The 25,370-nt window shown below is 36.0% G+C and overlaps 5 protein-coding genes across 10 annotated transcripts in view; 3 read left to right on the top strand and 2 right to left on the bottom strand.

Annotated features, from left to right (window-relative positions):
* Positions 1-337: 337 nt before the first annotated feature.
* LOC105688260 lies at positions 338-2,869 on the bottom strand. Of its 2 annotated transcripts, none has more exons than XM_012404412.2 (6): positions 2,755-2,869; positions 1,660-2,400; positions 1,346-1,519; positions 1,103-1,245; positions 797-954; positions 338-689 (listed from the first exon to the last, which is right to left on the bottom strand). In XM_012404412.2, exons 2-6 carry the CDS (start codon positions 1,880-1,882, stop codon positions 551-553), a joined length of 837 nt encoding a protein of 278 aa, XP_012259835.2. In that variant the 5' UTR covers positions 1,883-2,400; positions 2,755-2,869; the 3' UTR covers positions 338-550. The 2 variants fall into 2 exon arrangements, with proteins under 2 accessions (XP_012259835.2, XP_012259834.2); XM_012404411.3 differs by having other exon boundaries at positions 2,589-2,849.
* A 153-nt stretch (positions 2,870-3,022) lies between these two features.
* On the top strand, positions 3,023-4,951 carry LOC105688257 (tetratricopeptide repeat protein 1). The gene is made up of 4 exons (XM_012404407.3): positions 3,023-3,971; positions 4,083-4,259; positions 4,379-4,564; positions 4,659-4,951. The coding sequence occupies exons 1-4, from the start codon at positions 3,651-3,653 to the stop codon at positions 4,836-4,838; spliced, it is 864 nt and encodes a 287-aa protein (XP_012259830.2). The 5' UTR covers positions 3,023-3,650; the 3' UTR covers positions 4,839-4,951.
* Positions 4,952-5,082: 131 nt separating this feature from the next.
* LOC105688483 (probable sodium/potassium/calcium exchanger CG1090) lies at positions 5,083-17,755 on the top strand. 3 transcript variants are annotated; one of them, XR_007276952.1, is made up of 9 exons: positions 5,083-5,778; positions 10,098-10,481; positions 10,582-10,816; positions 10,892-11,004; positions 11,115-11,290; positions 11,367-12,001; positions 12,094-12,327; positions 12,412-12,709; positions 12,788-17,755. XR_007276952.1 is itself a non-coding variant. In XM_012404848.3 (9 exons), exons 1-9 carry the CDS (start codon positions 5,749-5,751, stop codon positions 12,609-12,611), a joined length of 1,905 nt encoding a protein of 634 aa, XP_012260271.1. In that variant the 5' UTR covers positions 5,083-5,748; the 3' UTR covers positions 12,612-17,755. The 3 variants fall into 3 exon arrangements, 2 of the variants coding, with proteins under 2 accessions (XP_012260271.1, XP_048506065.1); XM_012404848.3 differs by having other exon boundaries at positions 11,367-11,590; positions 11,693-12,001; positions 12,412-17,755; XM_048650108.1 differs by having other exon boundaries at positions 12,412-17,755.
* A 172-nt stretch (positions 17,756-17,927) lies between these two features.
* On the bottom strand, positions 17,928-20,887 carry LOC105688252 (flap endonuclease GEN). Of its 2 annotated transcripts, none has more exons than XM_048650106.1 (7): positions 20,727-20,887; positions 20,392-20,574; positions 20,041-20,332; positions 19,676-19,953; positions 19,406-19,567; positions 19,163-19,328; positions 17,928-19,078 (listed from the first exon to the last, which is right to left on the bottom strand). In XM_048650106.1, the coding sequence occupies exons 2-7, from the start codon at positions 20,547-20,549 to the stop codon at positions 18,008-18,010; spliced, it is 2,127 nt and encodes a 708-aa protein (XP_048506063.1). In that variant the 5' UTR covers positions 20,550-20,574; positions 20,727-20,887; the 3' UTR covers positions 17,928-18,007. The 2 variants fall into 2 exon arrangements, with proteins under 2 accessions (XP_048506063.1, XP_048506064.1); XM_048650107.1 differs by having other exon boundaries at positions 20,701-20,866.
* Positions 20,888-21,761: 874 nt separating this feature from the next.
* LOC105688473 (dnaJ homolog subfamily C member 5) overlaps positions 21,762-25,370 on the top strand; it is a 9,760-nt gene continuing 6,151 nt past the window's right edge. For both annotated transcript variants that reach the window (XM_012404834.3, XM_012404833.3), the window contains exons 1-4: positions 21,762-21,961; positions 23,049-23,187; positions 23,270-23,422; positions 23,553-23,684. In XM_012404834.3, coding sequence (XP_012260257.1) covers positions 21,942-21,961; positions 23,049-23,187; positions 23,270-23,422; positions 23,553-23,684 — 444 coding nt within the window. In that variant the 5' untranslated portion in view covers positions 21,762-21,941. The remainder of the gene's footprint in view (positions 21,962-23,048; positions 23,188-23,269; positions 23,423-23,552; positions 23,685-25,370) is intronic.

Raw genomic sequence — 25,370 nt, 5'->3', positions numbered from 1 at the left:
GGGGTAAAAAATCAACATTTTTTTGAATTGAATTTTATATGATATTCTTATGTATTTTGATCTCAGGAATCCGAATCTGGAAGCCAAGTTAATCTATCTTTAAAATTGTTCGAGTTATCGCCATTTTTCTGCGTTGTCGAGTGTAAAAAATAATATTTTCCATTTAGTTTTATATATGCGTAGCTTGTAATTAATTCGTTGGATACGTCAGTCAATGCCTACATATAGATTGCCAAATTGCCACAAGTAAAATGTGTGCAAATCTATTCGTACAGTAGTTGTCGTAATTCGAGGAAATATACCTAGGGAATAGGGAACAGAATGTAATGAGTAGAACTGCTCTGACCATCAATTTTATCAATAAAACATGTTTTTGATGGTAAATATTATTCAAGAAATTATGCATGAACTTCTTCGAGTTTAATCTTTAGATTCTTCGATTTATCCTTTCTTCCGACTCTCATTGTCGGAAATCGTTCTCTTTATTTCTCATCAACAAATTATCGTTATTCAATGATCAACTTTTTGATGATCATGACAATAATTTATGTTAGAAAAGAACTATGGTTCCGTCGGCGAATTCGTCGATGTCAATTTTCGTTTCGGGCGGTTCGCTGTTTATGAGCCATTCGCGAATTAATAATAATCCAATATTAACGCCGTGTAAGACAACCGGTACCAGGAGAATCCTGTATGAGTTTGAAAAATGAGGGAAAATTATTTAAATATATGTCTTAATCACCTGCGAGTAATCGATTAAATGCAATATAAATGCAGTGTACCAAAAGATGCTCACCAAAATGAAAATGAGAGAATTGATTTGGACGTAAATTCTCCTACGATGGTATCTCTGATTGCAACATCTTCCTGTGTAATTATCGCATAATGAATTGCCGAGATTAGAACCGGGATGACGTTCAAACACCCGGCCACGATGTTGGCAATAAAAATACCCTGAAATACAAAATAAGTTGTATTTCTCTTCATGATTATTATTTTTTATTGCCTCAAGTGGCATCAGGAGCTTTTTATCATTTCTTCTTCTCTGTAAAATTATTTGTCAATCCTAGTTGTCATTGTCAGAGCTAATACGGAAACTTACCAAAACGTTAAAATATGTTTCAGGTGGGTTCCAAATACTGTTTATCACTGAAAGTACGGCGGAAATTACGGCTGCTGTGAGAAACAGAACCATAAAAATTACGTTGCTCACCCAAGCTCCTGCGTTCACCAAAGCTGGGATATCTGAAAACAAAAGGGGAACCGAATGCAGCGTTGTAACAGGTTTGACTATTTTTTTTTTTATTTATTTTCGATTGTGCCCTGGAAGAGATGCAAAATTTACCTGTGCCATTCCGCGAATTTACAGTGACCCCGCTGGACGACGAGGATGACCCTCTGGGAGTGCAAGCGAAACTCGGCAAACCACCGGCTAAAAGCGTCTCTACTTCCGTTATCCTCTCTTCGTGTGTCGACATACAACTCCATGCACAGGCGTTCGAACCCCAAATGCAGGTAACTATGGAAAAGGCACATAACGCAACGATTTTTATACTGGTCGATCATTGCACTTTTTCCTCTCGATTATCAACAATTTTTGTTCGTCAAAAGTTGCCACGCAATTAGGATGCGGTGAGAATGAAAATAATTATCTCTTACTGTAAAGATCATATATGGTGGGCGTCTGAACGATTCTTCTTATCAAAGTCCCTTCAAAAAGGCCATAATTCACTTCTGAGTTTCCGTACGCTATCAGTCCCGATGCGGGGGAAACTGTTGAACTAATCCAGTTTTCAGTGGCCATGGATATGCAGATTATAGTCACAGATACGATTGACATGAACGCCGTCACAGTCAGAAACATACTGTATTTTTTGGCCATTTTTGAAAGTGATTTTTATTTTTTATTTTTTTTATTTTTTTATATTCATTGATTTATTTGTTTTTCGATTTTGATTTTTTCCCCTTTTCAAGTATGTATATCCAATTCTCTACTCTGCAAGTTACACAACACTTATGTGTGGTTCTGAATCTCGTTTAATTTGCAATAATTTATTTTTCGCATCACTTCGTTCCAGGGATTAATTTGTTATGTTGAATTTATATTGTGAAAGATTCCCAACACTGCAAAACTTATAGAATATCTTGTAATTTTCACTGATTTACTGCAAATTTCGTTTTTCAACGGTCGAATTTATACAGCGAGGTGAACGCTATCAGATTCTGTCCATGTAGTTGTTATCTTATGCCATAAAAAAACCAAGCAGAAGCGAATCAGATTTCAAATGGATCAATAATTCACTATTTGCTATAACTTAAAAACAACTGTTATTCATCATCCGCTCCGGTAGCTTCGATTATGTATAAATATGCAGTTTTAGCCGTCAGAATGATATCCACCTGTTAGACAAGTAAAATGAAAATTAGATTTTGAAATTTGGAAATGAATTTGATGAATTTCAACGATTTTCACAAACATGTGAAGTAACTGCAGACTATGCAAGCATATCGAATTTCTGAAATCCGACACGTCGAATCATTGTAAATTTTAAAAGTTAACACTCAAATTATACAGAGTGGATTCATACTTTTGAGACACTTTAAAGTCTGGAATTCATGAAATCCTGGTGAATTCAATACATGCAATTGACACCATTTTATGACACTCGGAGTAACATTTCTATTATTTATAAACATGTATGCCAATTCATACTGCAATGAACCAAGCTTGATTAGACAAATTGGAATACGTACATATTAAACGGGCAATAAACCCAAAAAAAAATCAATGAATTGTTTAACGGATGTTATAATTCACTCTATTTGGTCTGCACATCGACTACTTTGCCAATTGGATTCATTCGATAGATATATTGCTATCTTATCATAGATTAGTTTGAAGCACGTCAGCCGATATAGGTATGTCATGTAATGACACACAGCTTTCAATAAGTATTACATTCTTCCTCGTCTACGGTCAACGCCAAGTTAATTTTTTTTCTGCAGTCCTATTCCCTAATTTTTGTGAGACTCTTGTGTGCTGCATCTATGAAATTCAAAAGCTACTGAATTAAATTGATTCAAATTTGTAGTTTTTAAAATAGGATGAGTTGTTAGTCATTTTATTCTGTAACAGCGCGGTATATTTTGAAGCTTGATATTTTCATCTATTCGTATATATACTTTTATTTTTGTGTATATATTTTTATGTACTGTTAGAAAGAATTTCTATTCATCCGACTTATTTCATTGAACGTTAGCTCATTCAAAGCTACAGTGATTGTTGGCTTTGCCGCGATTGTTGGCCAGTAGAACCATCTGTGGACAAATCTAGAACTAATTTCGATTTCAAAGACAACTAACCTGAAAAAATTGCTCAGTCAACGACCGAGAATTGCGAAAGAGGTTCAGTGAGCTCAAATACATTGCAAATGATTCTTGACACAATTGTCTTGACATTGATTCCGTGTTCAGTTTTCAACTTCCTGGAAATTTAATTCTCATTCGTCGTATCGTTGATGATTTGGGACAATCCAAGATTTTGATTTCTGACTGGGACCCTGCAAGTTATGACTGACAGCTAACCTAAAAGTCAAATCTCTCGGTAATCGGTCGATACACGTCGTAGTACTTAGTTTTTAGATTTAAATATGGATAATAGTTGTCCAAATAGACTGCAATCGAACGAGGAAATAATAGAAGAGTTAACACGAGACCTGGCTGAATCTGCGATAAAAATCACGCCAGAAACAGAGAGAACCAATGAAGATCTTGATTTTAAAGAGACGAGTGTTGATGATAAAACAACAAAAAGTTGCACCTCTGGTACCAACAATGATCCCTTTGCCGATATAGGCAAGGATGATCAGGAGTCAGATGATGCGACTAAAGTGAACGAACTTCCGGATGATTTTGTTGACGAAGAAGCATTAAAGGACAGAGAAGTTGAGCTGACGGATGATCAAAGAGAGGTATGTGTTTCACCAGTGTTTAAGTGCTCAAAGATGTCCTGGAGGTCTGGAGAATATTTGTCGCTAACTATGGTAATCCCACGGAAAATTTTTCACCAACACATCTTCTAGGAATTGAAGAAAGAAGCACAGTATCTGAAGAACGAGGGTAATGAGCTCTTTAAAAATGGAGAATACCAAAAAGCTATGGTAACTTATACTAGAGGCTTACAAACCTGCCCTTTGGCCTTTGATAAGGATAGAGCAATTTTGTATGCCAATAGAGCAGCCTCTAAAATTAAATACATGGTGAGAGCGCTAGAGTTTTCCAGGAAAATTCAATACAGAACATCATAGTAGAATGAATCTAGTGGTTCTGAAACATTGACATTAATAAGATCAAAAGTTTCAATCTTTCCTACCACCAGGATGAGAAAGAATCTGCTATATCTGACTGCACCAAAGCTGTAGAGTTGAATCCGAGTTACGTGAAGGCTTATCTGCGTCGGGCTCTGTTGTACGAAGAGACAGATAAACTGGACGAAGCTCTCGAAGACTTTAAAAAGATTCTTACCTTTGATCCAGCTCACAGCGAAGCCAACTATGCAGTAAGAGTAAGTGAATCTGAAGTTGCAAATTACTTTGCTTTGAAGTTGGTTAATAAAAGCATAAAAATTGCTCATAAAGAATGTTTATACTTGCCAATAGAGATTGCCGCCACTCATAGCTGAGAGGAACGAAAAACTGAAAACGGAAATGATGGGAAAGCTTAAAGACCTCGGAAATTTGGTTCTTAGACCGTTTGGTCTTTCCACAGATAATTTCGAGCTGAAACAAGACCCAAACAGCGGAGGATATTCCGTGAACTTTACCCAAAATCCAAGATAATAGTACAGAGAGCTGAAAATATAAGAGATACAAAAACGCATATGGATCTATATAAATATTTATAAATCATCTACATGTTTAAGTTACATAATAATAAATGCCGATATAACGACTGCATATAATTTTCAATAGCTGCGACGACGATCTCTCCTTAACAATTTCCGGTCCCATTGAAATTCCAGAAAATTTCAACCGGTTTCAGAAAACCGCATACGATCCCAGGGGCCTTATACGGCGATGACTTAAAAATTTTCATAATTGGTAAAACAAATTGATAATAGCAGATTGATGCATCACAGGTGATACGTTTATTAGTAATTATGGGAGGAGTAAAAAAGAAGTTGCTGCAAAAAACACTGCGCACGCGAGTAATGAATACCGGCCTAGTCGAGTAGAAAACGGTAGAGGTAGGCGAGAAACCAGCGCTTGCGCGATTCTGGTGTAGCATGGAAATCAGCTCATTACACGCGAAATAGCTCGAAGAAGCACGTCGCTTAGCTCCGAAGATATAATTTGACAGTCTGTTCTATTCGTACATACATGAAGATGTATTAGACTTTCATGCATATCATTAAAAAAAATCTGAAAAAACCACCCCTGTATTGAAGAACAAAGCTCAAAAAACGTCCTTGCGAATTCGGAGCACATTTGCTCAGCCATCTAGCTTTACACGAGAGGCTTTTTCGAGCAACCGGAATACAAGTAAAACAAAATAAGCTGTTAAACAATAAGGAATAAGAAAATAAAAATAAAAAAATCGCAAAGGGGTAGTTTTCCAGACTGTAACTGTCAGCAAATTCCGAACCGTTTAACTGTGATTGAATAAAATCATGTGGTGCATTCGGTTTTGAGAAAACAAGTGAATTTATGAAAAGTAAAAACCTACCGCAACCGGAAATATCATAAAAAAATGACCGAAGGACTCTGCAGCACTGTGGAGGTAAGAATTAAAGGTCGCGTTTTACTGAATTGTATTGTAACTTCCGTCAAAATTTTCAGTATTCATCATCGCAATAATAACGCAAGTTCGATCTGAAAATCTTACACCTCATCCTTATATTATTTTTTCTTGATAGGACTTTCAAACTGCTACTGTCATCATGCGGCACGTCTCTCTGTTTATGCAAATCAATAATTTTACCGTTATACTACACACTCCCCTATCGTTATACTCCGTGTCTAAAAATACACCCTCAACACGTTTTTTTTTTTTTTTTTGAGGTGTAAGAATAAAAAATAACCGACCCGCATGGGTACGAAGACCGTTTACTGTGTGATTTGAGCGAATTGGTTGAACTTTTTGATTTTTTTTTTTTGTCTCATTATCGAAAGATTTAAAGGATGAGGAAAATATCTGGTAACTGAAAAAAACAAAAAGAACGGAAATATGCGAATAAAAAAATTTGATCATTAATTGTTTTAGAGAAATTTTCTGGAGCATCGTGAAATCGATTCAGGTATACAAACATTGATGTACCACTTAACGTTATTACACAACGTAGTTGTGCAGTATTCTCATTCTTATAAATTTAATCTCGGCTTCCGCGACTTCCCACCTCTCTCCTCCCTGGACTTCTATAGGTATAAGCTCATTACCGCACTCACCACATTGCATATATCAAATGCATCATCGTCATGCTTTCTCTTGATACGTTATCCCATCTTTATTACTCGAGCGGCTATAGTGTCATCTTGTTTCTTCGGTGGAATAATATTATATGATAAAGATGCACGCAATAGTTTGTCATATTTTTTTGTCGACCGAACTGTGACTCTGATACGTATTTTTCCTCGTGACTATATCTCATCCCCTTAAAAGCCTTATCTCGTGCAGAACCTCCAACCTGCTAATTCCAGTACCGGTTCAGTCTGTTAATGAGGAAGAAATATATTTCAATTTCACGCATTCCAGAATCTCTGATACTTGGGGGAGTGATATTTTTTTGTTCGAAATGACACTCTGTTTGAATTATTCGTATCACGAAATGGGTTAGCCATTTTTTATTCTTTCTTCTCCCGACACCATGCATTTTTAACAAATACATTAATGAATGAAAAAAGGAAGGAACAAACGCAAAGAACTGTTACGTCGGTTAATTTATTTTTATGATCGAAATAGGAAAGGTCCTTGTACTACTGCGTCGAATGTGGAGTGGAATTCAATAAATGGAAGTCCTAAAACCCTAAGGGGGATGATTTGTTTCGATTGGACGTGCAATGACTACCGATCAAGTTGAACCCCCGAGGTTATCGAACGGCAGTCAATCACGTAATGGGCACCAATACCAATACGGTTCAATTAATAACCGGCTACAGTGATTAAACCACCACCCATTTAGTTTTATCTAGCTCATTCGGAGCGTGGAAGTTGGTAATTTTTTCTACACTCTTCGCATGATTGACGATCCTTTTTTTACGTTCATATGAATGGTGTAAATCGCGTCGAAACAAAAGGAATCAAAGAGCAAAGAAAGAAAATATCCAATCGTCATTGGGAACCAATATGAAAAACTAACAAATTATACCTGCACCAAACGAAACTCGAAAGAAATGATCATTTGCCGATATAAATTATTGAGAGAAACTGGTAGATGAAGATAATGATAATATAAATATCGTTCCACATTTTTTTAATGTTTTGTTATACAACTGAGATAAATAAATAGAATCATGAGAAGGCCTTCAATTACGATCCCTGCCTGCAGGCACGGTGGGTGTATTTTGGTTCGGAGGTGGTTCTTATTATTTACTGGAACTTTAGCCGGGAGCGAGAAGAGTTGGTGGCGGCGGGGGTGGAACAGATAAATCTAGTGGTTGACGTCAAGAGGTAGGTCGGTATTGGTATGTGTGTTCGTGCAATGAGTCTGGAAAAATAAAGCTAATCCAATAAATGAAGACACCCCGTTGTGCTGCTCGCGATGCCTTCTCTTCTTATTTTAATCTTTATTATTTTGCTCCAATCGGGCCTTCTCGCACAGCTTTTTTTCTCTTCCTCTTCCCTGTTATCTCTATTATTATCCGTGCAATCAAATTCACGCATTCAACTATTATATTAGCTTTGATTTTTCAACAGCGGATTTGAAACAACCGAGAATGTGAACGATTCTTTTTTAATCATCGCGTAACACCCCATACGCCATATTATTCGCCATGATCCTCAAATATTATCTCAACCTCGATGCGTGCGTGCTTTTCGCAAGTTGATGTGAACCATCGACAGCTAAAGGATTTTAAGCTCACTTTTTACGAAGGTTCTTCCGATCAATCATCGTGCCTATCTCTCTCTTTCATTCATTTTCTTTCTCTCTGCCTCTAGCTCCATATCCCTCTCTCGTGTGCAACTCTTTTCATCTCCGACCCAAAGTAGATTTTTGTTTAAGTAAAAAATTAAGAGACTCTAATCCGAATTAATGTGCGTGTACGTATGGAAAAAAATCAAACAGGAATTCAAAATGGCGAACCAAAATTTGAACGTACGTAAAGTAAATTATATTTCAAAAATATTCGAAGTGTCAGTGACAAATTGTCAGCGAAGGTAACGATGAAAAATTTGTCGCGAGCGTTGAGGTGATGTATTTTATTATTATTTCTATCATCGCTATTGCGGAGGGTCTTCGGAGTTTGAAGGAGGCGAATGGATTTTTGCTCAATTTTTGTCGGTTTTTCGCGAATACCATTATTATTGTGTGTTAATAAGTGTTGTACTTCGTACTCAGGAATTGATACAGTTTTTCGCGGTAATTATACACGTTATTAGTTTATATACAATATATCAGATATCCATACATACGAAACTGCTTGACGATCGATTACAAATTGGCCAATCACATTGAAGTTGAATTGTGTGTGGGAAGAAAATATATAAAAATAAAGCTGAACAAAATAAAAAGCAGAGAGCAGGCCGTTGACTGAGAATTCAGATGGACTAATTTAATTACCATCGATTTCCAGATGTGGAAAATAAAATTTGTGCGTATAACACAGGAACGTCTGACGTGTATTTCCAAAAAATATTAACAATTGCATTTTCGTTCTCATCGATATAGATTGAAGTTTGAGATTCGGATTCAGTTTTCGAATCCGAATCGTTGCTATACATGACCTATATTTCTGTTGCACACAATACAAATGTGATAAGGGATGGGGTGCTAAAGCGGCGACGCCTCACGCGCGATCAGTATATATCTTTTGATATCGATGCGCTATAGTAGAATTTAGGGTCGGAGAAATCGATGATAGAAGAGAAAAGCTGGCCAAAGTATGTGGAAAAATGGGAAGCTGCAAATGGGAAGCTTGAAGCGTACCGCGAATATATTCGATACCCCTTGGAATTAGGTTTACTTCATTCGCAATATATGAGTAGAATCAGGCATTTTAAATTTTAATTACCCTCGAAATATCCTAGAATATTTCTTTCGTCTTCATTCATTGACGCCATTTTGATTTTTCCATCCCATTTCTGTACAGTATACTTTTAGCAAAAGGTTTGACCTTTGATCCCCGTTTCACCTGACGCACAGAAAAAGCTCGTCGCTGCCATGGAGAAAATCTCAAAGATGCCGCGAGATAAATTTTCGGCCGGTGGTCGGCATCCCCTAGGCAAGGTATTATATTGCAAGGGAGGATATCGTAGGCGGTCGCTTTGGGAGAAGGAGGGATTGATCGTCATGGGCAAAGAGCTGCGGCAAACCGACGAGGAACGAGCTTTTCCCAGACGAGGAAGGAAGAAGGAATCGATGCTAGAGGGAAACCAGCTGCTACTGGTGCTACTGCCCACTGCTGCTTATTCTTCGTACAGAGATCGCCCGATATAATCTACGCCGAAAATGCTATGATGAACACCCCTTGGGATTCATTGAATTTTTTACAATTTTAATTTTTAATTGAACCGCCCCGTAGCACAACGTTAGATCTGAGTTTTGATGACGATATAAGAGCAGTCACAAGGGTCTTGAAAATGAAAGACTCGCATTTTTTGCTTCGAACACCCTCGCTTCCGGAATTTAAGCAGACAGGCGCAACGAGTACGCTTAAAGATTTCCCTTGCTGACTAAAATTGCCAGCTCAATTAACGATCTCTCGTACTTTATGTTATATTTACTATTCAAAATTTGTACGACGTTCTTCTCGTGATCCACGAAATATCTCGCTGCTTTATTTGATATGGATAAAGTATTTATCGTATGCGGTAAAACCATGGATACAACCGCTGACTGATACGATTATTTTTGTATTTCGAGATGCTTAATTGTGTTACAGAAACAGCCGTCTATGAGAAATAAACCACGCAGGTTGACACGGAGGGAAAAATGGCCTTTGCACGTGGGTCTTTTTCTACTTTACGTTTTGGTACAGACTACGACATCGGTTTATACATCAACAACTACAGCGGATGATTTAGATCAGCCTGTTTCCGTCCTATCGCAGATCAGTAAAGACCATGAAACAGCGCGTTTGGAGAACAGGAAGACTCCGGATGACGGTAATAAAGTCGGTACTCCAAGCTCCGTCACGAAAGAGTCATTATTACAAATGCAAAAACCGACAATCGAGAGCCTAAAGGAAAATAAACAGCGTGAAGAACCCAGTGCCCAATCTAAGGGGGAAGCAAATAATCTGCAGAATCGAAAACCGAATACTACGGTAAGTTGGCAGCTTTCATGCGATTCTTCTCTGTTTTGCTCCCCATTGCTTCATTCAAAAAGTCTTCTAAGTAATAACGATGAACTCTGAAATATTGCAGGGGATGCCCGTTCGAGTTACAACAGAATCAGAAGATATACGACCAACTTATAGACCACGCAGACCTAACTGTTCTGCTCCAGCTATTGAACAATTTCCCAGACCGCTGATGGGGCCAGAGGCACGGAAGCATGGTGGCCTGATAATTCATGTGCTTGTCGCTATCTACACTTTCCTTGGATTAGCCATTGTCTGCGATGACTATTTCGTCTCTAGTTTGGACAGGATTTGTGAAGGTGATCATATCGCATGATACATATTAACTATTGGCGCTAACAACCTTAACAACCTCCTTGTTATCCGATTCACAGAACTAAGACTCTCCCCGGATGTTGCTGGGGCCACCTTTATGGCAGCAGGCTCTTCCGCTCCGGAATTGGCAACTGTCGTTATAGGAGTTTTCTTTGCAAAAGATGATATTGGGGTAGGTGGCCTGGTATAGAAAATCTATTATACCATTGCTTTGTTTTTATTCATCTATTCGACATACAAAGACTTCTCTGCTTCAGAATGTAAGATGTTTTAATTTTTCAGGTAAGCGGAGTGATAGGGAGTGCAGTTTTCAACATAATGTTTGTGATATCGGTTTGTGGCCTATGTTCTGGAACAGTCTCAAAATTAAATTGGTGGCCACTCTGCAGAGACTGCTTCTTCTATGCAATTTCCATTCTTGTTATGCTTGGTACTATTTACAACGAATCGATATCTTGGTAAGTATCTCATTTAAACAACTCCCAATTCCTCTTTGCCACATCTCAATACAATGTCATGATAAATCAATTCTAGGCCTGAGGCGCTGCTCATGCTGATAACATACGCTATTTATTGTGTGGTTTTATCATTTAACGAGCGCTTGGAACGCTGGGCTAAGTCTCTGAATCTACCATACCTGCCAAAAGACAGCGATCCTGCCGAAGAGAGTGCGTTGGTTAGCTACAGGTCACTTCAGGAGGAAAGACTCTCTTATACCGGACCTAATTCACCAGTTACCGATCAAATCAAGAGCGAAGGTGCAAAATATGAGCATTGTTTTTTTTCCCCCATCTTACTCTGTAACAATAATTGGAACAGTCTCAAGTCCCTTCATGTAAGCCGTGATTCGATTCTTCCAGGTAACAGTATGCAGGACGGCTCTAATCCGCAGGCTACTAAACCAACACCGTGCCCAGCACAGCCCCAGTATTACAAAGCAAAAGAGGCCGATCCTAACGAAATATCTCCATTAGTTATGCCAATTGATGGAGGAAGGTGGGGACTTTTTTCCTGGGGCCTGGTGTACCCTATACACTTTATGTGTCGACTCAGCATGCCGGACTGTAGGCAGGAAAAATGGAAGAGATGGTACCCCTTCACTTTCTGTGTATCCATGATTTGGATCAGCTTCTACAGCTATTTCATGGTCTGGATGATCACCATAATTGGTAAGCTGTATATTGATTTTATCGTCATCGTATTCTCTGATATCTGTATCATTTGGGCGGAATAATCCACCTACATTCCTCGTTGTTTTCAGGGAGTACGTTGGGTATCCCAGACACGGTGATGGGTTTGACATTTGTGGCTGCAGGAGTGAGCGTTCCAGATGCCTTGTCGTCCTTAGCCGTTATAAAAGAAGGACTGGGAGACATGGCTGTAAGTAACGCAGTCGGTAGCAACGTTTTCGACATTCTGGTTTGCCTTGGACTCCCGTGGTTCATTCAAACTGCTATGATTCAACCAGGTTCACACGTCAATGTTACGAGCAGAGGTACGATAAAACGAATAATATACTTTGTCGCAAATTTCTCGCCATTTTTCACGATTATTTCTGATATTTAAATGCTTTGTTTAGGTTTAACTTACTCGACGATATCGTTGCTATCAACAGTAGTGTTTTTGGTAGTAGCGACTCATTTGAACGGCTGGAAATTGGACCGACGATACGGGGTGGTCTTGATGGCTTGGTATCTGATTTTCATCGCGTTCGCATCCTTGTATGAACTGAACGTTTTCGGTGAAATGAATCCTCCCATGTGTCCCAGTCTGTTTTAAGCAGTAGATAAACAGTTGTGGGATAGATACCAGTGAAAATCTACCGATGCAGCGACAGTGGCAAGAAAATTAAACTCGCAGTCATCACGTTCAGTTTGGTAAGATATTTTTTTGTTATATATTTATCTTGTCTAAGTTTCCACGTAAAAAAATTTGAGCGAAAAAATTCAACACAGCCACATATTGGTGATGACAATGACGCTCGGAAAAGGAATGACCCAGTATTTTGGCATCCGATTGTCTATCCTCTGGAGATTAAGATGTTTGTGAGCTTCCGATAATCAAACATAAAACAAAAAACGATCTTTTAGAGATCTGAAAATAAGAGATCGTGAGCCGAGCTAATGGTATCTGATACCTGTTATCTTGAATCTCTGACAACTTCTTGATGACACAGAACAACTTGTATCGGTATCCTAAATATCTTTACCCCGGTATGAGTAGTTGAAAACATATGTCATAAAAAAAAAAACAATTGATTGATTGTCTAGCTTCTCCCTACTGTGCGTTTTGGGTTAATAGAACATTAGCGATTCAATATAAGTTGAATTAGGGTCAGGATTCCGTCGTACGCTTACAACGAGAAATAGTTTAATTTGATGGTTGCCAGACGGTGCAATGTCACATTATAGAGCTTCCAAATAATGTATTCCTCATTCTGTGATTTCCAGGTTTTATGACAGTTCAATCATATTTGTAATTCGAGTTAACAGTTTATAATAGTCTCAAGTTTCAAGCCATTCCACTCTGATAGCGTCAATTCGTATTAAAACTAATGAATCCCAAACTGATTAGGCTGACTAAATATTACATGATGTTCGTCCATCTGAGCTACGAGAATAACTTGATACACCCTAGGCTAGTTATAAGAACATAGACAGAGGGAATTCGAGGAAACACAATTTATATTCTGCAAAGTATATTTGACTCGATGATGAAATGATGCTTCTCTGAAACGAATTCGTCTCCTTGATCAATCGAGAAGCAGTTTTTTTGTTCTTTATTTTATTTTTTATGATTAGGCGTAATATCATAGTTTCTATTTCGAATTTCCTAATTACAGACCAAAGAGGATTTGTCGCAAGTAACTTAAATCACCGCATTGCCTTTATCTGGATAAATATATATGAGTATAGTACCAGGAAAAAAACATAGTAATCACACAAATTGATCGTTAGATTCAACATGACCACTTCTTTAATAAATAGAAAAAAATGCGGAGCAAAATTAATTTCGAACAAACAAGATGAAAGAGTTACTCAATAGGAATAATTTATTTAGAAGCTCATTAATCTGGATAAAAATGAAAAATAGCTAAAAAAGAGAGAATGGAATGTAACTGCAATGCTGGCAGTTCATTCGAGTTTATTATCCATAATAAGATTTTGATACGGTCGTTACGGGAATATTTTTTATTCCATGAAGAGCGTATGGATTTGATAAACCTAAAAACATTCCAGCGTAAACCATGCGTGTGTATACGGGAGAAGAAATATTGACAAAAATAACGGGGATCTGCCGCATTCGTGTGACAATACATTAATCAGTATTATTATGATTGTTAATTATTATTATTGAAACAAACCATTAGAAGATAGAATTAATGCGTATGTTATCGAGAAATCTTGACACATAAACTTTTCAAACGAACAAATGAACAAGATGTAAGAAGTAAGAAGTTCGCTTAGATATGATGTATGCAGTTCCGTCAAGTTTATCATATGTATATTACATTGCACAAGACATCGAAAGCTTCACTTTAAAACAATATAAATTAGTTTAGTTGAAATTTGTACTAATAATCAAATAACAAAAAAGGAATTAAAAAAAAAAAAGGAAAAATTAGTTCAGCGTTGTTTATATATTTATATATTAATTGTTAGAATTATATTATATATTATGTATAAATGGTCTAATAATAATAGTTGCCATCGACAGTAGGGGATAAAGTTGATTAAGGAAAAAACGGAAGATGAATAAACTAATCTTGGATAAAAGATTGAAAAATGACGGGAGTGATGGCCCGTTTAGCTCGTGACAAAAATGAAATACTTGATGTATTTTATCCCATCTGACGATAGTAACGGTTTGTATATTTGCAATCACATACACAGTATAAAATGTCTGTATAAACGAAAAGAAACAATGGGGTCGAAAATAAAACCAAATAACCAAATACATATAACAATATAGGGTAATGTAAATGGTGTGTAGCTGTTCGTGTATAGCGTAGGAAAGGATGCGACACATCGAAGTAAAGGCTCCTCGCGACACGAGAGGAATATAAATTGATTGAAGAAAGACAATAATTAACGCAGCCTTAACATGATGAAAGTATCTACTATCCTGTATATTTCTTGTGGTTACTTTTCTTAATATTTGTATATTATATTTATATTTATTGAAATTAATTATACGAGCGTTTGTTCTTACAAAAAAAATAATTCATGAACGACGATGTAAGCCGCCTGAAGTCTATTGAAAAACAAACTTCGCGGATTTCAAGATGTGCAAAATGGATTGGCTGCATCCTCAATCGTTTAGATTGAAATACGATAGAATTATCGTAGCATAGAGATATTTTTTGTAGAATTTTCTCAATTAAATTGAATAATATTATTATATCTTCTATTAAACTGACGATATATCACTTGGGATCGGTTTTGGTAATCCCTCACACGATTTTATTCTGTGTCGCAATTTGACATTTCTATTTTTTCTATTTTCCACCAGCGAGTTTCATATGGTAACATTCTCTACATATTGTAATCAATAGCTATCATGCAATTCGGTGTAAAATCTTACAAGCATTCAACTCTAATCTCAAGCAGAATTTGAAAGTATGCAGTTCAATAATTTTAATGAATTTCGCTAATTGTGAATAATGTTGACGGTAATTATCTACAGAATCTTGTAATTTTCAGACTACAGATAATTAATAAAATTGAAAACATTGGAGTTATGATATTTATGCTACACTTATTAAAAATATACACCGTATTGAACAAACGCAATTAAACTCGATCTAGTTTTGAAAAGACTGATCGGCAACCGTTAAGACTGACTGTGAGAAAAAATAATAATCCACAATAAGTATCGGAGCTACAAACGATTGTTTTTACAATGTAACTGATTTTTTTCTTCTTTGTTTTTGGAATAAGTGAATAGAGGTACTTCTGAAAGTGAAACAATGCGATGAAGAAGAACCGAGTAATTCTTTTGAATATTTGGTTCAGTCTGATGAGAACCAATCAATGTAATCAATCGGATTCCATAATATGAACTCAGAATTTGAAGAAAACTTTGTTACAAACTATTGGCCAGTTTTTGAGGGGTCATAATTATTTGAACTGCAGCACATACGTACGAAGTGTTGATATGTACGAATAGGACCTGATAAAAAGTCCTCAGTTAACAAGCATCTATAAAAAGTAAACGAGAATGTCACCATAAGAACTGCGCGGTAATTATTTATTCATGTAGCGTGAAAAAAAAAATAGATACTAAATGTTTAATGTTATCTATTAAAGATATTATGTATGCATACAATACATAGAATCGATGGTAGGAATTTGAGACAAATTGTATACAGTACTTCATCATTGAACGAGTGGTGGAAGTAAAATTTCACGTTTCTCTCACGCATATGAATTATTAGTTAGTTCAACTTTGTTATTTTTTAACACTCGTTCAATTGATCAAGAGCCGCATGTAATATTAACAGCTTTCGGTAGTTTCGAATTATCCAGCGATAAAGAAACCCTTGTAATGAAAAAAAAATTAAAAACTTTGTTGTTCTGTTATCTATAAACTTTGGAATCATATTGAAATTGGCAATGAATATATTTAGTAATAAACTAGCACAATTCAAATAAATACTTACAAAAATATTAATAATAATGATAATAATAATAATAATAATTGCAACGACAAACGAAAATAAGAGATCATCGCTAATGTACCTAGTGACGTGATGATGAAATGTAATGTTAATTGTTATATAAACGTAAAACCTGTGAAATTAAGCTTGATAGATCATTATATATGTATTGGGCTGGACACGTACAGACGTGAGTAATAATGTATTCTGATTGTTTCGTAAGACAATTATTTTGAAATTATCGATTATCGTCCTCTCAATTGATCATGCATGAGTGCATCGTTGCACCACAAGGTCAGTTATGATTAACAATTATTAAATATACGTATATTTTTTTCCAAACAATTATCCTATTTAGACAATATTCTACGAAATCAATTATAGCTATTAGCAATTTGGAATCAATTGTAAACGTGTCCTTATAGTGTACAACAAAAGTCAATATTTCCCCATCAAGTGTTGGGGGGAAAAAAAATCTTTGACGTCACTTCGGTTATAATAATTTCTGTCATCGAATTTATTCCTCCAGATATTTTTCAAAAATCGTTATTAAATATCATTACTACACGAATAATCAAATACCAAAGTTATTAGATACGCCAGATACTATACCATATGTATACACAAGAATATACAAATACGTTCAATTTCTAAACAAATAAAAAAAAAATTAAAAGCAAATTAAAACGACAGTAATAATAATAACAAATAAAAATAATATTGATAATAACAATATATTAGAGAATTAGTGGGAGAATCGGAATAAATTTTATAGCTTGTGGTAACAATTTAAATCAGGTTTATTGTAGCGTAAAAGAAAATTTAGTTTGTCGACAAATTAAATTTCAAGAATCCTAGGCAATGAAATATAACGATGGTCCATGAACCTGATTTTGATTGTTGGTATTGTAACAATAAATAATATATTTCCCGTTGTTGCAACTCTTAGTCCTATTACGTCAATATATAAAAGAAAGAAACAATATATATATACATATATACTAGGGGAAAGTAGGGAGTATTGCACCACATCTAAATTAAATCACTTCATAGGAAGTACAAGACCTCTAAAGCTAATGTCCCATGCGGTTCAATTTACTTGATGGTGCGATGTACGCTTTGTTCCCTTATACTGAGAATTATTATTATATATTAAAATAAATATTTATTATAATTTACGTTCGATCAAAGAAGAAAATTAGACATTATGTACTCCATTGTATTTGAAATGTTTAAGCGTAATAAAGCTATTGCTAAACTCTCAGCACAATGACACATGACATGATTATCATGATGACCATGTAATCATTGAGCTCTAAATGTTGCCCCGAAAGGAGAAATTTTTTAAAAATTATAATCGAAATTAAATGAAATTTGGACATCTTAATCAAATCATGACAAAACCTGGAATCTGAAAGAAAGAGTCGATTCACATGCGCATTTGAAATTCAGTATCATTTATTTACACCTAAGTTACAATGCTATGCAATAATTTAAGAAGTTAAATGGCTTAATTTCACAATGCCTGCAGTTTCATAATATCTAAGTCTAGACGATGAGACAAGGGCACATAGTGGTCAATGTCAGCGAATTCATCGATTTCAGTATTTTCTTGTGGGACTTTGTCAGTATCCTCTTTCGTCACATCAAGTACACCCATGTTTCCGATACTTAAATCAATATCATTTCTTAGGATCTGTTCACTTGATTCTTTCATCATTTTACATTCATTCAGATCAAGGTCAACTGAAGGAATTTCGGTTGGAACTCTGGTATTGCAAATTTTATCAATAATTCCGGACATGTCCGATTCCCATTCCTCGTCACTGGCAAAGTCATCAGCAGTCAAACTGTCCAGCATTCTGTCCAAAGTGTTATTCATTTTTGTCATCCTCTCAGCGTTTTTGATCCTTTCAATTTGCGGCCCACATTTTGCACGTTTGGGAGTAATTTCTAACTTGCTAAATGAATCTTCTAAACTCGGATTTTTTTTTATAACATATTCGTCTATTTTTCTATTATTGGTGACGTCGACAAGTTTCTTTTTACCTCGCTTTGCTGCAGGTCTTTTGACCGCCTGGTTATTTTCTTTAGACTGTTCAGCATTGTCAGGCATTTCAACATTCTTCTTCTTTGCCCTAGATTTTACACTTTTACCTTTCTTCTTGCTCAATTTCTCTTCTTCAAATAATTGGACTATTTCTGGGTAACATTTGACAACTAAATTCTGTGGCTCGATAGTATTGAGCATTCCCGAAAGCTCTTGGTTTTCAGAATCAAGTTTCTCTGTTTTTTCTTCATCTTCACTGGATTTTGAAGCTGACAGTGTTACCAATCCATTCAAGAAATTTTCTGTGTCAGTCCAGACGATTTCATAACTCGCAACGGACTTTACATTTCTTACTTTCTTTATTCGTTCAGGAAACAGCAGCGTCGTCAATGGCAAATCGTTAGAATATTTCAAAAAACTGATATTCTCTCTGAGGGCAATCTCTGGTAGATGGAGTAACTGCCAACGAGTCATCAGTGGAAGAAATTTCTCAAACGAATAATCCGGTTCCCAGCAAACTTTCTTTTCCATAAAAAACTAAACATACGATGAGTAATTATGAGTGAAGTTTATTCACTCTGTCGAAATAGGATTTTCTATGATACTTCGGATTTGACTTACTATGAATTTATTTAGTTTTGGCTGCTGCCACTTGAGATCCAAGCTCGATGGAACAGGACCTTTTCTAACGAGGTACTCGTTTATTATTTCTTCATTGGGAAATGAATCGATTAGGATAGCTTTTTTTCGCATAGCGATTTCATTCTGAATCAGCTTTTTTTGTTCTCTGATGAAAAATTTTAAAGGAAGATTATCTTGGTACAAGTTGTGGTCATTATTATCAACGAAAACAATCATACTTACTTGTAATCACTGCTACAACCCGTCACCGTACAGCAAGTGGAGCATCCAGTTTTTGTGTGAACTCTGACATTACCATCGTGACCACAAGATGTGCATAATTTTGTATTGGCTAATGCAGCTTCCATTTTATCAAATTTTCCGTCCATTTTCCAGCTTCTCAGTCTAGAGATATAGAAAGTAAATTTCAAATGATTCTTTTTTCAATCAAAGAACAAAAATCTGCTGGAATTTCTGTCTAATTAATATTTTACTACAGTAACCAATATTTACCTATCCAATATATTTTCATCACCGATATACTCAAACAACTTTAAAGCCGCTTCTTTACCCACCCCATTTAATCCATCGTCATAATCACATCCGCACAACAATGCCAAAGCTATCATTTTATCCCTATCTAAATTTAACATCTCTTCAGTCTTTTCCATGCTGTAGACATCGATACTTCCAGCAGACGATCCAGTTCCACTGAGATTGAAGTTTCTGTACACGGTCTTTCCCCCATACAGAAAACAATCATTATCTTGACTTACGCAGCCATCAACAATCTGTAAAAAAGTCAATGGAAGTTTGAGTAATTTTATAAAACTTGCATTTAAAATAGTTGATGAGGTGCCGTTAAAGGTGCCGCTAACCCCGTCTGCATTTAGGTAGGCACACATTGCTTCTGCTTCTCCATAGCTTCGAACACATTTGATCCCCATGTAGCTAAGCATTTCTTCACATTCTTTAAGTACATGATTAAATCTACTTCTACTGCTTTTAGCAGCAACTTTTCTAACAGCGATCGTCCCAGTTCTCTTCAACTGCTGGATGTCATTGCGCCTCTCTATTGTCTTCTGTTTTAGTTCTGGAGCTTTACCTTCTAATACAAAAACTGGGCGAATATCTTGTAGAAGTAGATTCATAGTTCGAAAATACAGATTCCTAGAATAAAAAAGCTTCGAGTTATCAAGAGTATCTCGTCCAACACCTTCTGCTCTTACCGGAGGTAGATTTTTGGCTGTATAACATATTCGGTTGCAGTTTGAGTATCGACGATCCAGCAGCTCAAGTCAATGGCTAAAGTTTTACCTTGTAATTCAAAGAGTGGCTTTCTTTCACAGAATGGAGTTAAAATCGTCCACAAATGTTTCACTCCCATCTTTCTCAATAGTAAATAAATGATGCTAATTTTGGAGGCAGATTATATGGTATTAATTTTCTTTGTTTTTCCTACTGATGTATTTATACACGTAATAAATACAATATTCAACGAGAAGCTCGAATGCGTGTCTAACATGGATTGAAACTACCTTGGTTTAATATTTTGTAGAAATACCTTTGATGAGCAGTAAAACAGTATAAACGTCCCCAAACAATATTCAAAAGTCTTCTGCTGTTTGACAGCTGCGCATGGTTATGAATAGAGATAATAAATTCAGACAGAGATCAGTGGCTGCACTTATGTCTGAATTTGTGATATATGTATGTATATGTATGTACGAAAAGTGACAAGTAGCGCCGAGTAGCGTAAAATCGGCTGGCGGAACTTGCGTGAACTAAAATTCCAAGTTTCTTGCCCCTTGACTCTCCGAGACCCGCCTTACAGCGAGTAGGCCAAAGCGCCTGATGATATACGCACCCGCATTACACGAAAATAAATCTCCGCTGTAATGCGGGTCTCGGCGAGTCAAGGGGCAAGAAACTTGGAATTTTAGTTCAGGCAAGTTCCGCGAGCCGATGTTACGCTACTCGGCGCTACTTGTCACTTTTCGGCGGGGAAGATGGAGTAATTGAATAATTAATTAAAAAATCGAAAATAAATCGGGGAAAAATGGGTAATAATCAGAGAAAAATTGGGAGCAAATCTGGCATAGTGCAGCTGGGATGCCTTTGTTTGCACTCAGTTGGTCTTTTTCGTTCGCCTTGACGTGTGTGGCTCCAAACGCAATTGACGTTTGCAGGTAACCCCGCGGATCAGGGATAATTGCGAAAATCCATTCATTATCTCGCATCTAAATTAATTGTAGCGTCAAAGTGCAGCTGTGCAGCCTCAAAATGGTGAGTTTCATAGCTAATGAATAATAGTAACTGTAATACGTGGTTAGAATGTGTTATTAATTTATTTTTTTTCGCGAAGCGCACGTGATGAAATCAATCATAATTAGGCAATAAATTCTCATTAATATACTACCTCTTCGAATTTATGCTCTGTGTATCGCTCCTTTTCTAAATTTTGACGCCAAAAATCTGCGTCAAGCGTTAGCATGAAATTGCACCATATCAATCGACATTCTGCGATTAGATGCAACTTTAGTTAGCTAAGAATTCAACGGCTGCGACGACGAAGACGGCCGCGTTGACATTTGTTACTAAACTATTGAATCCGCGGTGGTCCCCCGTAAACCGAGTCGTTGGCAGGTGCTCGTTGTGCATTTCCCGGCAAATGTAACGATGTCCTTTCATTAGGGTAACGTTTCCAGTGCATCGTGACGGAGTATTGTAATCGGGTTTCTATATTTTTCCATCAAGTGAATCTCCGGTAACAATCATCATGGATAGAAGAAAAATGTCGTAAGTATTTGTGTTACAGAGTGCCGTCAATCATCCTACTCTAGCGATCATTCATTTCGTTGCAAGGCGTTACGATCCAGTCAATCTTGTACGTAGTCACTTATCTAATCTAATCGGACAGATTTCCGCAACCCATAACGTGAATTATTTTTTCGGGCACCAAACGATACAAAGAATGAGACAAAGTTTACAAAAAATTCGTAATCACCATTTGAAAACTCAGCAATAGGTTAACCGATATTGGTTTTGGTGTCTCTGTCACCCGTTATAAAATACCCGACCACCTCCCTCTAACGCTCATATAGCTTATTGGATTTGTTGCTTTAACTTCATTAGTCGTCATTGCTGCACTTAAGTTACCTCAATCGCAATTATGAAACAGCAGAAAGGCTTAGGTGGTACCGACTCTGTTGGGCCTTTGGATTTTAATTAGGTGCATCTGCGCTCTCTCATCGTGTGATCATTTTTCTATTCTTACGACCATGCGAATTGATAACAAGTTTAGTACGTGGTACACTATTCTGATAGTCAACTCGTGCTTAAAAATTAATTAGGTTTATCAGTCGGGTATTATTGACTCTGTTTTATTTAGTGTTGGTTGCAGAGTTTGCAATGAGAGTATGAGAAATCAGCTGACAGAATAGTTTTTCAATAGACACAGTTTCCAAATTTACTAATATCAAGTTAGAAATAAGACAATTATCGTAATCTGTTTCTGAAAGTTTGGGTTTAGAATGAGATCTATCATTTCTCAAACTTGTTAAGTGCAAGGAACGTTTTATTGTAGCTATTACACAATAGTTTTGGCATTTAACTCACAAAGTAGAGTACTTTGAATACACCGTGAAATGGACCTGATGAATTTGCTAATTAAGCTCTGCTGCGGTACTGAATTGCTTCAGTTTTTATTTTGAAACTCTTTCTAGCTGAAAAATCTCATAGTGACTCCAAAAACCAACTTTAACTTGTGTTTTGTAAGAAAATTTTATAATAACATAAATTCATAGTTTTTGGCTTTTGTAATGAACATTGTTAACTGAATAGGTTGAACGAGTCATTGACATTTAATGAAATCAATTCATTTCAGCACGTCAGGGGATTCCCTCTACCAAACTTTGGAAATTCAGAAGACAGCAACTCCGGAGGAGATCAAAAAGACATATAGAAAACTTGCCCTCAGGTATCATCCTGATAAGAACCCCAACAATCCAGAGGCTGCTGAGAAGGTTAGTATCACCTTAGCGAAGAAAATTTTGTTCTTATGCTGTTAATTTTGGATAGTGAAAATAAATTTTTGATTTGTTACAGTTCAAAGAAATCAATAGGGCACATGCCATCCTTACTGATTTAACAAAACGCAACATATACGATAACTATGGCTCCCTCGGTCTGTATGTAGCTGAACAGTTTGGAGAAGAAAATGTTAATGCCTACTTTGTGGTAACTTCTGGTTGGTGCAAGGTAAAAATCTGAAAACTATTCTAAAACGTGGACTTTTGAATTAAAAACTTCAACAGTTTTTGAATTTCCACAACATACTCCGATGCAACATGAAGTGAAAATAACTACAATCTGAATGCTTTTTTTCCAGGCAATATTCTTGGTCTGTAGTATAATAACTGGCTGTTACTGCTGTTGTTGCTGTTGCTTTTGCTGCAACTTCTGTTGCGGTAAATGTAAGCCAGCACAACCAGAGGATAGTGGGGCATATCACAATTTACAGGTCAGTGTTTCATAATCAATAAATTTATCTCAATTGAATTTCACTTCCATAAAGGCATTTTTGAAATTGGAAGATAACAATAACCAAGAATTCCTGAATTGCTTGTGATTTGTATCTAGAGTTCTGTAGGCAGTTTCGCATTCACGATATCCGAAGATTTCTTGTGCTGCTGATTATTTCTTCTTGACTTGGTTTTTACATAGTGAATGCAACTTTGTCCAGAATTCGTTTCCAAACATTTCTTTTGCATTCTCCGTGGAAATAGATCCAAGGAACGAATTACGTGATTTCTCAGGCGCAAAACATACAGTTCTTCAATTGAAATTAGCAAAAAAATGGTTTAATTGTTATAGCTTTGCATATTTGATGTGTGTAGTCGAATGTTAGGACACAGTAGAAGAAAAAATAACGATTGTTTTACTCGTCGAAGAGTAAGCTTTTGGAAGTTATAGCTGAATGTATATTGTACAAAATTTTAGTTTGAATCGGTGTCTGAATGGACGATAGAAGTGATCAATTTTATCTGTACTTTTTGTAGTAAATTATTCTGTAAGTCATTTATCTGCACATTAATTTTTTATTTTTTTCGGGTGTTTGATATACTTTTATCTTATTACCCCTGAACGAAGAATCTGATCTACTTTGACTAAAAACGCTTTTTATTCTGCTCTATAGTTGGCTATAGATGGTTTGGTAATATCTCAGAAAAAATTTTACTTTATGTCTGTGGTCATCAAGTGGTTTATCATACATTATTTGACCGCTTCTTATTACAAAAAAGTTTTGCAATTTAACACTTGACTGTGAAACTTTTCCACCTTTCTTTCCATCATTTTCTTCACGTTTTGTTGTCATAATCTCCTTGTTAGTTTTTTGTGCAATTTTCACTAACACAGTGTGGAAAATGTCAGAAATAACGACAGGATATTGTTTATAAAAAAAAAACCCAACCCTCCGTCAACCACCAGAGGAAGAAGGTATGTAAATTTGAAGTTATATAACTTGGGCGATATAAATAATAATTCCTTTCGCACATTACTCATTAGCTTATTGCCAATTACATTGATCATTCATTGAAAAAATTATAAATAATTATTACAGAATAATTTTCTCACTTGCTGATGGTTGGATTTAATATCATAACGTAGAATTCATTTTATTCCAAATTCAATTTCGATTTTTATCGTCTGCTCTTCATTATAAGTTTAAAGTTTTAACTAAAATGATTAAGGATCGAAATATTGTGACTACAGAGACTCATGAAACTGATTTTCATATCAAATATTGCATCTCGTTGGAATTATGGAAGAGTACCTCCTTTCTCTTGCTACTTTGTATGTATTTTCTGTGCATCTCCTGCCTGACCATGTACTTTTGATGATTGTTTATGACCCTGCAAGTTCAGTTGATCACGTTTACAAATGTCCCTTCTTCCAAGTTGTGGTAAGTATTACGCAATACCAATATTTCTACCGTTATTGCGAGATATTTTTTTTAGTAATTGCTTGGATGGTAACTAGGAAGTATTTTTCATCATTATTGAATTAGACTAATCCACATTTTCTACATAACTGCTTTTGAAACTCATTTTATAGTTTGCAGATGATTCACGTAGAGTATATTTTTTGTTGACAAAAGAAACGTTCTTATAGTCACGTAGAAATATATGGAAAAAATACTTTCAAT

Source organism: Athalia rosae, chromosome 2 (genome assembly GCF_917208135.1).
Source record: "Athalia rosae chromosome 2, iyAthRosa1.1, whole genome shotgun sequence".
Classification (NCBI taxonomy): Eukaryota; Metazoa; Arthropoda; class Insecta; order Hymenoptera; family Athaliidae; genus Athalia; species Athalia rosae.
The sequence above is the reverse complement of the archived record's forward strand: the minus strand, read 5'-3'. Positions and strand labels throughout refer to the sequence as shown.